The sequence below is a fragment of the Coloeus monedula genome, assembly GCF_965178545.1.
Source record: "Coloeus monedula genome assembly, chromosome: 16".
NCBI lineage: Eukaryota > Metazoa > Chordata > Aves > Passeriformes > Corvidae > Coloeus > Coloeus monedula.
This window is the reverse complement of record NC_138796.1, coordinates 6,318,093-6,332,174: the sequence shown is the minus strand read 5'-3', so window position 1 is coordinate 6,332,174 and position 14,082 is coordinate 6,318,093. Positions and strand designations below refer to the sequence as shown.

General features: G+C 45.9%; 1 protein-coding gene across 2 annotated transcripts in view; it reads left to right on the top strand.

Moving 5' to 3' along the window:
• The window catches only part of RNF216 (ring finger protein 216), a 78,044-nt gene that overhangs the window by 22,649 nt on the left and 41,313 nt on the right, over window positions 1–14,082 (top strand). For both annotated transcript variants that reach the window (XM_082291798.1, XM_082291797.1), the window contains exons 6-13: window positions 919–1,021; window positions 1,879–2,043; window positions 3,031–3,145; window positions 3,427–3,566; window positions 4,497–4,547; window positions 5,512–5,649; window positions 6,830–6,978; window positions 7,425–7,503. In XM_082291798.1, the coding sequence (XP_082147924.1) occupies window positions 919–1,021; window positions 1,879–2,043; window positions 3,031–3,145; window positions 3,427–3,566; window positions 4,497–4,547; window positions 5,512–5,649; window positions 6,830–6,978; window positions 7,425–7,503 (940 nt within the window). The remainder of the gene's footprint in view (window positions 1–918; window positions 1,022–1,878; window positions 2,044–3,030; window positions 3,146–3,426; window positions 3,567–4,496; window positions 4,548–5,511; window positions 5,650–6,829; window positions 6,979–7,424; window positions 7,504–14,082) is intronic.

Genomic DNA, 14,082 nt, shown 5'->3' with positions numbered 1-14,082 from the left:
GTTACTTGCCCCAGCCAGCACAGCTGCTTGGTGAGGTCTGAGAACAAGCTGTGGGAGCCTGATTCAGGCTGCCCTTTCAGAAGGGTTTCTGGAGTGTTTGTGGCTCTCCAGCAATGGGGCATTTGGAAACCCCTTGCTGAGTCTTTTCTAAGCTAAAATACTCCGTTAAACTACATTTACCTAACAGTTATGGCTGTTTGTGGTAGGACCTCAGGTATGCTGCATTTACAGGCTATTAGGCAATTTTTCAGCAATTTTAGTGATTCTTTTCTAAGTGCTGTTCTCACCAGACCAGTTTCTAGTGGAGTTTGGGTAATGCTGGTGTGATTGCAAGCTTTGTTACAATGAAACCTGTACTCAGAGTTTGTATTCGATGTAGACACACATCTTAAACATGCTTTTGTCTCTGCTTTAATCATGGAATCACAGAATAGTTTGGGTTGGAAAGGCCATTAAAGGTCACCTAGTTCCAGCCCGTCTGCCATGGTCAGGGATACCTTCCACTAAACCAGTTTGCTCTGGCTGCTTTAATGTGAAGGTAAACTGAAAATGGAGGCTTTCATTCAAGTCTGAATCTGTAGTAATAGTTTGTTGAGGAAGACATCACCCTTTCGTGGGTTTTGTAGGGATTTTTCTACTGTTTTTTCCATAAATGATTAGTAGCTCATCCATACAAGCTTCATGTATGTAAATTTAATTGTTGAAAGACAAGCCTATTTGCTTTTCCTTCTGCAGCCACACAGCTGATTATTTTTTACTTAATCCTCAGTCATTTACTTGCTCTAGCCTAGGACCACCTTTGGTCCTTACAGGGCAGGCTTTGACTATGACCTCATAATTACAGGATACTAAAAATTGGACAAACGAGAAATGAACCTGAGCTCTCCAACCCTGAAGTAACTATATTTATCTTTTCAGACTTTGTAACTTCCTTCTGGAAAATCCAGATTACCCAAAGAAGGAAGGCAGAGTGGTTTTAAACCCCAGCAGCAGCCTGCTTGCCAGCCAAGATGAGACAAAGGCAAGTGAGAGTATCTTCATCTCCTGCTGCCTCTGGGCAGTCTGTTCAGCCTGAGTGGACCTTGGGATGTCTGCTTTGATTAGTGTGTGTTTGCAGAGTGCTTGACTGAGCCTTGCTCTCACAAGAGGCCTCTGGGTATGTGTAAGGCTGTGTTAAATAGCAATAATTAGTTGCTTGCAAGATGACTTCCAAGCCTTTCCTGTTTGGCTGTGCCAGAGCTGCACAGTGTTTGCTCCTTTGCCTCCAGCGAACCCCTCTGCCCTGCTTGCCTGTCACTGCCCCATCTCAAGTGTTCATTTTGATAACTGAGACAAGAATCCCACAATTGTTCTGTCACATGAAGTAGCCTTGGCCCTCCGGTATCTCTTGTGAGGCCTTTAGGCATTGCCTTGCAGCCTCCTAACTGCAAATCTCCCTACAGCTGCTTGATTTTATTTGTGTTTTAAAATGTCCATTTAACAAAAAATTCTCTCTGAGCTGCTTTGAGGATGTTGAAATAGCTCTTTGTGGCCTGAGAGATGTTGAATACCTCTTTCTACTCTTGGAAGTATCTTTCTACCTCAAGCTAATAAAGTTGTTAATTCTTCATAGTATAACCTAAATATTTTCTCTCCTTTCTGTCTCAGGCAGCCACACACAATGGTTTTAAACTACATTTTACCTTGTGCAGGTCACCTGCAGAGGTGCCTGGTCCAGTAGGCTTTGCAGCCACACTGTACTAAGGTGCTCAGAGCTGGGTGACACATAACCTGAGTTTTGGGTGATCTTGCAGAATGTCCTGATCACTGAGAGAGCCATTTGTGGCGTTCCTGTGTGTATTTATAGCAGCCTTTTAATCTTTTTCATTTTCTCCTTAGGTGCCTAAAGTGGACTACTTTGACTTTTCCAAACTTGCCCCCCTTGACCAGCGGTGCTTTATTCAGGCAGCTGATCTCCTCATGGCAGATTTCAAAATGCTGAGCAGCCAGGACATCAAGTGGGCACTGCACGAGCTCAAGGGACACTATGCAATCACACGAAAGGTGCTCCAGTTCAAGTCTGTTTTCTTTCCTGGGCTTATCTCCCGTGTCTGCAGAGACCACTGTGGTGGCTTTGGCCTTACTGTACCATCTGCTGCCGTGTGGTTATGGGTTTTATAATAATCTTCCTTTCCTTTTAAGAAGTTTTAATCCATTTAGTAGAGATTTTCAAAATTTATTGGCCAGACAGAATGCTGCAGGAAGTTTTTACTTTCCCTAATAGGGGAGCTGGGGAAACACGAGCTGGCTGATGGTGGGTGATACATTAAAGTGGGATGTGTTCCTGTACGTCGCCACTGAAGTGCAGTATAATTGCCAATAAAACCTAGACATTTAGTTAAATCTTAAAACATTTAACTCCTGCTGCTGGTGAACTGGCTGCGTGGAATTGAAAAGCAGCCTGAGTATTGCTGTCCTGTTTGTTCTTATTATGGCTTGTGGCATGAGTCCTGTATTTATTACAAAAGAGTTTCACTGCCATGGAGATGCAAAGACACTTGTTTTAAGTATCAGCAAGCTGAATGTTAGTGTGGCTTCAAGTTTTTGACTTAGATCTGCTCCAATATGCCCTTGCTTGAGCTTCATTCTTTACTATTCCAGGACTTAACTAAAATAAAACTTCCTGTCTCTTCACTTGATTGACTGAGCACTGAGTATTGGAATCTCACCTTTTTAAACAAAAAGCCAAACCCAGCAACAAAAAAAGAAGGCAAACCAACTCTGCTTAATACAGCTGGCACCCACTCTGATATTAACAGCTGAGCTGTTATGAAGTACCATTCACCTATTTTGTTTTTATGGAATAATTACTTTGAGTACATAAAGTAACAAAGTGAGCAAAGGAAAGATGCATATTTCCTTTTATTTGGTGTGTTTGGCTTTCCAGTTTTGGATCAGTCCTATGCCCATGCTTGTACTGTGCTTCAGCTTGAATTGAGTGCTCCTGCTTTCTTCCAGGCACAGGATTTAAGCCTGTATGTTGTTTTCTAGGCCTTTTCAGATGCTATCAAAAAGTGGCAGGAGCTGTCTCCTGAAACCAGCGGGAAACGAAAAAGGAGGAAAGAAATGAATCAATATTCATACATAGACTTCAAATTTGAGCAAGGTAAATGCCAAGATGTGTGTATGGTGCTCTCTGCATCGTTATTGTAAGCAGAACTGGCTTGCAGCAGAAAGAAACTCCTCTTAAAAGGGATGTGGTCCCAAAAGAGCTGAGTTTCTGTCACTGGTATCTGTTTTGGAGATGCTCTTCATTAGTGCCTCTGCTTGGTAAAGTGCTGTGTGAGCTGCTGAAAGTCTGCACCTGGTGTTGTGTGTGGAGGAAGGATTTAAGCTTTGTTCTGGCTGCTCCATCCCTTTTTTATTGAGCCTTTATTTCTGCTTCAGGGGATGTGAAAATTGAGAAGCGCATGTTCTTCCTGGAGAACAAGAGACGGCACTGGAGGTCCTATGACAAGCTCTCCCTTCTCCCACCAGTGCTACTGGAGCAGGAATTCTATGAGCAGAAAGTGAAAGAGATGGCAGAGGTGAGTGATAGGAGCTGCTTTGATCATGTGCGAATCTTCAACAAATGTTGAGGTTTTGGCCCTAAACATGAAAAATCTGTCTCTTACAGAAATTCAAATGCTGAACCAAATATTGAATAACTATGTTTTCCCCTTCCCTACCTGTTAACGCATATGTCTTTTCCCAAGTAACTCAATTTTAAAGGAAAGAAGCCAAGCACAGAATTTCATATTTACTTAAATATGCAGCTGCTGCTTGTGCAAACACCATTCTGGATGGGGTGTTTTGCTATGAGGGGGTGAAAACTCCACTAATTAACTCTTTCCTCTAATTGTTAGCAGGCTTCTCTGCTGTTTTAGGGCTTGTAATTGCAGCTCAGTGTTGGTGGTGAGTAATGACCAGGCCCAAGGCAGTGTGTCCCCTCACTGCCTTCCCAGGCTGGCAGTCCTGTGGCTCCAGAACAGTTTGTCCTGTAGCGGAGACCTGTGTGTTTTGAAGCAGAACCTGCAACACCCACTGCTGTGTTGTCTTCCTCTCCTAGGCTGAGGAGAGACTGAATTCACAGCTCTGCACCCACAATTCTTTCTAAAGTAGCTCCTTAAAGATCTTTGTCTCTTAGGCAGATGGATAAGGTCTCCTTTGAAACACAAAGCTCATGTTCTCTGGAGGGGCCCATTGGGTGAGATCATCTCTGCCCATGGAAATCTGAACCAGCAGCCCTCCACAGTATAGAATTTGGTTCTTTGTTCTTGCTGCCTTTGCTTCTCCCATCTGTTTTAGCTGAATCATAAATAGCTTAATGGATTGGAGGGATGGGCTGAGTGATGTTACAAGCAGACAGCGAGCCTTTTATAGTGGTTTGTGAGTCCTGAGATAATGTAAATGAGCTGAGAGTTTGGAAAATTTCTTTATCTATTCTGTAATTACAGATGCACATGTCTCTCTTGCAGCATGCAGACTTCCTCCTGGCTCTGCAGATGAATGAGGAGCAATATCAGAAGGTCAGTATCTAATATTATAAGTTGAGTTCAGCTTATGCACAGACACTGTTTTGCACTTCCTACTTCACAGATCCTTTTAGCTCTGGAACAGAGCTTTTCTGAAGCTGCATTTCACTCTGCTGCTTTTGCTGAGCTGGCAAAACCTGTGTAATGTGTGTTGGCTGGCTTTAAGGAAAGGTAGACAGGAGCTGAGGCCAGTAAGACAGTATTGATGCATGTAATGATCTGTAGTAATTCAGCTTGTATCTTCACTGCTCAGAACAAACACTGCAATAGAATAGCATCAGGTTTACTCTTGCTCCCACCATTATGGCTGTTTAAAACACATCCACTGTTGTTGGAGCTTGGCCAGTGGGAAGGCCTTCCTTGTTTGCAGAAAGAATTCTTTGAAAACCTGAAAATCAGCGTTCACTTCAGAGAAAATGTAGAGAACAGTTCAGCAGCTGTGTATTACATTTTAGTCTCAATGCTCATTTCCTCCTCAAACTTTGGAAAAGTGGGCTATGCTTACTTTTTAGCAGTGGCAAACTTCTCCACCTCCACAGTGAAGAGTCAAAGACAGGGTCTGCCCAGACAGATGGTAAATGTTCTTTAGAGGGTAACAGATCTGAATCTTGGTTTTCCCCATGAGAGTGGTGTGTACACTCAAGCTGCTTCCCTGTGACTGCAGCTTCCCAAACCCAAGATGCTGCTCTGCCTGTGAGCTGAGAATTATTAATCACTGCATGTTCTGTAGCTTTTTGGAACCTGTCACGCAGGACGTGTAGATATGAAGTGACTTAAAACTGAGTTTCTGGTTGCACTTAATGAATTTGGACCACCAAATAGAATATCTAATGGAATGGTGTATATCTGTAGCTGTTTTTTAGGATTCATGCTGGCATTTTTTTCTGGCTTGCAGTTGTATGTGTGTGTGTTGCTATAGCTATTGATGTTTTGATGCTGGTTCCTCTGGTGGCTGTAGGATGGGCAGATGATCGAGTGCCGCTGCTGCTACGGGGAGTTTGCCTTCGAAGAATTGACTCAGTGTGCAGATGGCCACTTGTTCTGCAAGGAGTGCCTAATTAAATATGCTCAGGAGGCAGTTTTTGGCTCTGGGAAGGTAAGGATTTCACAACTGGACAAGGGGGAAATAGATAATTGCTATTGGGAGGTGACATTGCTGTTTGTGTAGGGTTGTTGCTTAAAACAGATGTAACTGCACTTCCCAGGAAATATTTGAATGGAATGGTGTCCTGAAATCCAAGTCAGTCTCGCCATCAAGTGAAGCCAACAACTTTACAATGTGATCTTTGCACAGGATTTCAGGGTTACTAACCTCTTTTTTTTGTTTGTTTGTTTGCTCTATGCTTGGCAATTTGATTCTTAGGATCATAGTAACAGAATAACTTGTTTGCTTTTATTTTCTACTAAATAAACCAGTGGCTTATTCATTAAGAACACTTATCTCTGACATGGCCAGTCTTCTACCTAAGAGTGTTTGTCCTTCATAATATCACTGTGATCCCAACTTAATTTGGGGGTTGGTTCCTCTATGGCACTACTAACCTCCTCAGTCTCTGATGTAGCTAGGAATTATCCTGGTACTTAGCTGAGCTATAAACAAGTCATTAATCTGCTCTGAAGTGTGTGTGCTCCTTTGCCTCAGGATATGATGCTCAAACTGTGGGATGCTGTTGTACTCTGGGATCCATTTTGTGTAAATGTATAAACTGGCAGCTGTATTTTATATGACTTTATTGAAAAGAATGCACCGTGTCAGTGCTGGTTCTCAGCAGAGACTGTACAATAATAAAGGGCTAATATGTCGTCACAGTGGACTTGGAGTGAATTGTGATCCCAGCTGGCAACAGCATCTTCCTGCCCAGTGTTTGTTTGAGGCCTGATTTGTTTAATTAGGCTTGTTCTTTCCATAGCAAACCCATTCTCTGGCAGTCGTCTTAGACAGATTTAGATGAGAGATTGGAAAAATCGTTTTTGTTATGAGGCACTGGCTCAGGTTACCCAGAGAAGCTGTGGGGTGTCTCATCCCTGGAAGTGTTCAAGGCCAAGCTGGACAGGGCTTGGACCAACCTGGGATAGTGGAAGGTGTCCCTGCCCATGGCAGGGGTTTAGAACTGGATGATTTTTAAATTCACAAAACCCAAATCATTGAGATCTGCTGACTTTAGCTCTTACTTTCTCTGAGCAAGGCTCTGCACTGATCTGCTTGAAAATGCTTTGGATCCTGAGCTGCTTTTTGCTAATGTCATACTGAACCTGAGCTCTCTTTCCAACCCCAGTCAGAGCTCAGCTGCATGGAAGGCAGTTGCACATGTTCCTTCCCCACCAGTGAGCTGGAGAAAGTGCTTCCAGAGAACATTCTCTGTAAATACTACGAGCGGAAAGCTGAGGAGGAGGTGGCTGCTGCCTGTGCAGATGAGCTCGTCAGGTGAGTGTCCCACAAAGAATGCTGCATTTACTGCTTTAGAACACTGTTCCCTGAAACCCTACGTTTGTGCTGACTCTGAGATAGGTAGCTTTTTACGAGCTGGATTATAAATTCAGACTTCTGCCTTCCCAGGTCTGTTTTTATTCTGCCTTTGACTAGGAGCAGATTAAAATTCAATAGACTTGTCTCCCCCAAGACTTGCTTGCCAGCTCTGTGCTGATCCTCTAAATTACATGGTCAAAAGCAGTGCTGAGCATATAATATTTTGATTGCAAACAGGGAAGTGATCGAAGAAATATGAGCAAAAAGGCAATAGTCAGCACATCCTGGCAACAGGCATTGGGTTGGCAGCCTTAGCAACTTCCACACAGCTATTTGACTAAATCAGCTTTCAGCAAAGCTATGTTTGGCACTCTGCATTAATGGTATCTTGTTTTGGGCTACAGGTGTCCTTTCTGTAACTTCCCAGCTCTACTGGACAGTGATGTGAAGCGGTTCAGCTGCCCCAATCCCCGCTGCAGAAAGGTAATTAGGGGATACTTCACGTTTGGTCTCTTCTGGAGTATTGGACAGGAGAGCTGGGATGACAGCTCATCCTTCCTAGCAGCAGTATCTGCATAGGGCAGCAGTCAAAGTGTTTGCTGGATCCTACTGATCTTCTGTAAGATTAGGTTCCTGGACAGGTGAATTTCAGGGCACTGTTGATTAAAGAGAAGCAGGAGTCCTGTCTTTTCTTGGAAGGTGTTGGCTAAAAAGCCTAAGGGTGCCAGAGGTTGCTGTCTTGCATATACAGAAATGTTCTGGTTGAACATGGAACTGGGTGTTTGTAGGTCAAAACCAAATTCTACTCTTGTATCTAATAAAACTTCTGGAGAATGAGCTGGAGCAGCCTTACATGCTATGTTTGAGGGAATTGGTATCTGCATTTTTCTTTTATGGGATAGCTTGAATACAGGTTGAGTTGGAAGTGACAAAAAAACTTGTTGGAAGAGCGGGCTGAAATGTCAGCCATTCAAAGGGCAGATCTTTGTGCTCTCCCCAGTTCCTGATGAGAATCATCAGGCCAAGTAGGGGGATGGAATGGGGAAAACTTGCTGCTTCTGCCCCATCAGTTCTGGGGAAAAACAGAAGCACAGGAATGTTTCCCAGTCTTGTGAACAGATGCAGGATCTTGCTTACTTCTGGTGCCAGCAAGGCAGGGCAGGATCAGTGCTTGGCATGAAGCTACAAGGCCTCTTGCATCACTGTAGCCGCAACAGTAAATTCTCATGAGATCTGAGATTCCTGCTAATCACTGAAATTCCTCCTGAGGGCATTAACCTTACACTTGTAGCTGCCAGAACTTTGGGTTCTCTCATTGATGTGGTATCACCTTTTGCCTGTATTGAGAAGTTAATAGAAGGTTAAATTCTGCTGTCTGGAGAAGTTGAAGTTGCCAGTGCTGAACTCTGCAGTCTGGTGTGAAAATTGAACTTACTCTTGAGGGGAGAAAGCTGCTTATGAAAGATGCACAATTCCATTTTAGATCCTGACCTCCAGATAGGTTTTGTTAACATCTACCCTTCTCAGCTGGGAAGGGAATGTAGTGCCAATGGATTGTCCCAGCGTTGGAGCAAGGAGGCTTGCTAGGCACTAGGTGGCAATGTTGATTCACATTTAAATCTCAATTTTTTTCTAACTGTTTTTGCAAAAGCCGAGTTGTTTTCAAAATGTACATATGTCAGCACTACAGAACAGGACTTGGGCTTGAAGAACATGAACCCTTCAATGGGCAAAATGAATTGAAGTTGCTTTTTCCCTAAAATGTGTAATGCAGCAGAGTAGTCATGGTAAGAGGGATTGGTGCTGAAACATTCCTTTCCTACTGCTTTGCTGTTTCATTTCCTTCCTAGCGTACTGCCTGTTCCACCCTCCCTGGGGTTACAGCATTCCAGTGGGCTGGATTTCTGGTTTCCTGGACAGCTCGTGTTGATTCATTAGCTGAAAATCTGCTGAGTAGCTTTGTGCTCTTCTTAGAAGTCCTTAATGACTTTACGATTTGAAGTTGAGGGTGAGGAATTTGGATAGCAGGATGTGGTGTCTCACAGCATCAGCTGCAGTGGTTCTTCATACTCCCTCTATCTCCTCTCTCTCCAGTATGAAGAATTTCAGTTAATTCTCTTGCTTGCAGGAAATGGTTGCCCTAAGGGAGGAAAGGGCTAATCTAGGGAACTCCACAGAGGTTAGAGAGGATGCATTGGCTTTGCTAGCAGTGCCTCTGGCAGATTCAGTGGTGGTGATGACTGATGCTGGAAGGAGTCTCTCTCTGGTTGGAAGGACTGCACTCACACAGCTGAACCTAAAGCAAGGAGAAGTCTGGAAAGAGGAAGGTCAAAATGTGCCTCTCCCAAAACCTCAGAGCTCTTTGAGGGCGGGGAGAAGAGGACCAGATGGTGGACCTGTTGTATCCCTGTGCTCCATCACCTGGATCCTTTGTCTTGCTTTGGGAGTTTGTGTTGATACCCTCAGGCTCTCCATTAAATCTTGCAGGGAGCTTCATTCGTGTTTGGGCCAGCTACAGATACGTTGTAAAGCAAATGATGTGAACCAGCTGGAAGCCTTTACTTTGGCTGTGTGCTGGGCTCAACAGTAAGAACACTACACATACCCAGGTCACTGCTTGTGCATATCGCCTGTAGTTTCAGTCATTTGCACTTGAAGGGACCAAAATGTGGCTGCTCTGTATGTCAGGCAGCTGCCCTGCCTCCTTTGAGTGCCCGGCTGCACGGGGAGCATGCAGATGAGCTGGCACCATCTGCCAGGGCCACTGTGGCTCCAGTTGTGTGGCGTCAAGTTTGGCTCCTGGTAAGGTGGCCAGGGCTTGAATCTTAGTATGACAAACAGCAGGGTGGAGGAAAAGCTTAGTTAGCCAAGGAAAAATGTTGTCCGAGCCATCCTACGGTGTGTTCTCTGTGTGTGCAGTCTGAGCTGGTGCTGGGGCAGAGGCAGCTTTCACTCAGATTTGGCTGAGTGTTGAGGTTTTGCTCTGTAATAAGCTGCTGACTGCACATGGAGCCAGGCTTGTTCAGCCTCCATCTTGGAGGGGTCCCTGCATGGAAGCAGTGCTCAAGTTTCTCATCTCTAAAGATGCACCTTTCTCCTCCCAGAGCTACAGAGGAACCCAAAACTGGCAATTGTGGTGAAACAAGGAAAGGCACACATTGCTGGTTGAGTTGTACAGTGCTGGGAGGTGAGTGTGCACTTCTGCATGGTGGGGGAAGTGCTCTTTCCCAGCAGAAAAGGAAGTCCATCCTCTCTGCTCAGCCTCCCTCCTCCCAAGACCCCACAATGCTTGAAGACAAGGCTTTTGTTCCCAGCTGCTGCTGCCGTGTCCCTGGCGCCATGTTGTGGGAGAGGGAGATGGTTTCCCTTCTTTGCAGTCTCAGCACAAAGCACTGCAGGGCTTTCAGCCAGCAAGAGATGGGGAGCTGAAAGCTGCTGTTGCCATGGAAATAATGCATGTACGGAGCAGCAGAGAGCTTGAAACCCCCAGCACTCATTTCGTAGCCAGGCCACATTGCAGGGACTTGGGTTTCCAAGACTTTTCCTTAAAACTCCTCTCCATAGCATGGAATTTTTATTACTTTATGGTACCCAGTTGGGTCAGTGCTGGCTGGGTATAAGAGGTGATGGCATGTGGCAGCATGGTGTGGGATGGCATTGCCCTCAGCCTGGGCAGCTGCCATTCCTGTGCATCCACAGTGGATTTGGGGGCTGCCTTGAGCATTGATGTGCCTGTCTCCCATGGATAAAATCTCCACCCTTTTGCCTTTCATCTTCAGCTTAAGCTCTCTGGCCACCAGCGATCCTCACGTGTTTTAATTTGGAGCGCTAAGACTTGGCATTTTAGGGCACGCCTTTTTAAGCTGCTCTGTATGTCAGGATTGATTTGGAGGTGCTGGCTAGGAACAGATGCACCCAGCTGCTTTTAGCCTTCATTTTCTGTTGGAAGTAAGACAGGTTTAAACTTGCACTGAGCTGCGCCTGAACACGGCTGCTGTTAGCAGGGCACCGCCAGCGCTGGTAACAAGCGCGAGCCGCGCTGTGCGGTTTGCATGGCTCTGACAGGAGTGGTCTTGCTGAAATAAATTATTGCTTGATCAACAAGACCTGAAGTTGCAGAAGGAGGTGAGGGGGATGCTGTGACACCCATGATCTCTGTACCTGGTGCAGCAAGGCACACACAGCTGCTTGTGTTTCAGAGGTGGGTAACAAGGCACCGATGATCCGGTTAGGAGTGTTTTATAGAGTGCAGGGGGAAGTGTTTGTGTAATCCAGCACCCAGCAGCAGGGGATGTGTTCAGGATGACACAGCTGTCCAAGGATGTCATCCAACACATACCACAGGGCCCATTACTTCTGTGCTAAAGGCTGGGCTGTGCTGCCCAGAGCTGCCCTGCCCAACTCCAGATGTGCTGTGGGTTTAGGCTTAAACTGTATCAGGATTTGTCGCTGGCAGGGTGCATGTGCAACATGGAAAAAAAGATTGTCCTGGTTGGAGAAATTGAGCTTGTCCAGAATGCTTCAGAGTAGGATATACATATGGAGAATTACTTAATTCTTGTTTTGCAACATGTTTTCCCAGCTGTTGAAGTCTGCTGTCTCATTCAGCTTCCTGACAGCAGTGCAAACATTTTGAAAGTCCCGTGGCCCCATCTCATTCTCTGTTCAGACATTCTTATTGCTGTTATCTGTATGTTTTTCCTTGAGCCTGTTTATTTGGATTTGATGGTTACTTGGAGCTTAGCCCCACAGCTTTAGTGCAGAGCTGAAGGTAGCATTTGCTGTGGCAAACCCCTCTCTAATTTCTTCTTGGTGGCAGTGACCTTCTGTCCCAAGTCCTGTGCTTCCCGTCCTTCTGTGTTTCTTAGGAAAATGTGTTGGGACAAGGAAGGAAAGGAAATGTGGTGTGGATGACCTTGCTACATGTCTTCATAGAATTACAGAATGGTTTGGGTTGAAAGGGCCCTTAAAGACCATTCATGTTCCCCCTCCATTATAGACAGGGACACTTTCCACTAGACCAGGTTGCTTAGGGCTCTTCCAGGGATAGGGCTTGGGAATGGAGCACTCGTGGCTGCGTCCACTTTGATCTGGAGACCTGTCTCCAACATGTCCATGCCAGCAGAACTCTCTAAGCCATCTTTTCCTGGCCCTGCCATCTTCCTCCTGAGCACTGCATCCCTGACACCTCCTGCTCCAGAGCTCTCGGCTGCGCCCTTTTTAAACTTGCAGCGCGCATGGGACCTTGCTGGGCGCTCTCAGTGCCAAAACCACAACAAATGGCGAGTTTCCGTCTGTCAGCTCGGCTCAGCCCGGCTCAGGCTCTCCACGGCTGGGCAGGCGATTTTCATTTTTCTTCCATAAAAGGACATTGAAGCTCGGCTGCAGCAGCGGTGCCGGTGCCGAGCCGCAGGCAGGGCGAGTGCGATGCTATCGGAGCGCGGCTCATTCCCTATCTCCGTAAAGGGATGGGCCGGAGGGAGGGGCCAAGGTCGAAGGTGGAGTTGAGGTGATTGTAGGCAGCCGATAACACCCCAGTAGGTTTTATTGCCGGGTTCTAAAGGGAGATAACAGGAGAGAGCTTGAGGTAGAGCAAACCTTAAAAGTACAGTCCTGTGGAGGAAGGGCATGTGTGCTAAACCATGTGGGCCATCCCATCGAGGTGGGGAGGGTCAGTGTTGCTTGGGGGGTGCTGAGAGTTGGGAGATCTTCTCATCCCCAGCTTTATGCTGGGCAAGCTTCTTAGCCTGGGAGGAAACTGCAAAGGGAACAAGGGAAAGCCACGAGCTGGGGGTACCGTCGTACATCTTGACTTTTGCTGTGTGCTTGGACTGAGCAGGGGCAGTTACAAGAATTGAGTGGTGCCAGCAGTAAGTTGCTCCTAAACACCCCTTTCCAGAGAAGGAGGCACAATAATCAGACCAAATCACTGTTTTCCAGCTTGTCACCCTTTGAGACATATAGGAAGGGGCTGTAGAAGCTCTGAGAATACCCCACCTGGAAAGAGGGTAGGAGTGGGCTGAGTTAATTGCTGTTGTGGGGTTGGAGAGACTCCATCAGTGGGAGCTCAGGTGCTGCTGCTGCTTTAACAAGGTCAAGTCTATTTATGCAGTGGTATGTGGAAATGCTTCACTTGATAAATGAGTCTGACAGAGGAGGAGAGGGTGAGGCCCAGCCTGGAAATGGACCTGAAGAAAGAGGTCAGATTAAATGGGGTATCTGTCTCATGCAGGGGAAAAAAAAAAAAAAAGCTGCTGAAAGCAGGAACTCAGACTAGTCCCTTTAAAAATGGGCTGTGTAAGTCAGTGCAATTTCGAGCAACAAAGCTTACTCCTATACTTGCTTTCTGCTGTGTACAGCAATATCCAGTCAGTGAAGAGGCAGTTGAAAAGGCTATTCACTGACCAGTGAGTGCCTCTGTGTCAGGTCCATATGAGGTAGCAGTGCTACCTTCCATTTGTAGCTTTATCCTTTGCTGGGGAAAGGTCCAGAAGTAATAAACTGAGTACAACTTCATGTGGAGATGGAAATTTAAGCTTCAGCATCTTGTTTAGCCTTTTGTCCCTGGACACAGGGAGCCTACAACTATTTAGGCAAAGGGAACACTGATAGCAGCAGTACGCCTGTGATGGTCAGTTCTGGGTTATGATGACTGTCTTTGGAGATGAGCGATGGATTCCACGGGGAATTGGGTAAGAGCACCCTGGGTGGGGTGTGAAAGACCCTTGGCTGCCTTGAACGTGGAAAATTGGTGGAGTAGCCTCGTAGCCAAATTCCTGGGGCTGGAAGGACCCTGAAAGCTGTAGTCGTGCTGAGGCTGAGACCTGCTGCAGGCTGAGATGAGCTGGCAGCTTTGCCTTTTCCTTCTCAATCCTTTTGAAAATGAAAGGGATGAGGTTTTCTTCCATCTCATGCAGACAAGAGTGGGAGTAATGTAACATGGTCACCCTAACATCAGGGAGAAACCCTAAATCTTTGTATGGACCAGAGTGCTCAGATTCCTTCATTAGTTTGTTTTTTAAACAGTGAAGCAACTTTGCTCAGTCACTTGTCTGTCCCCAT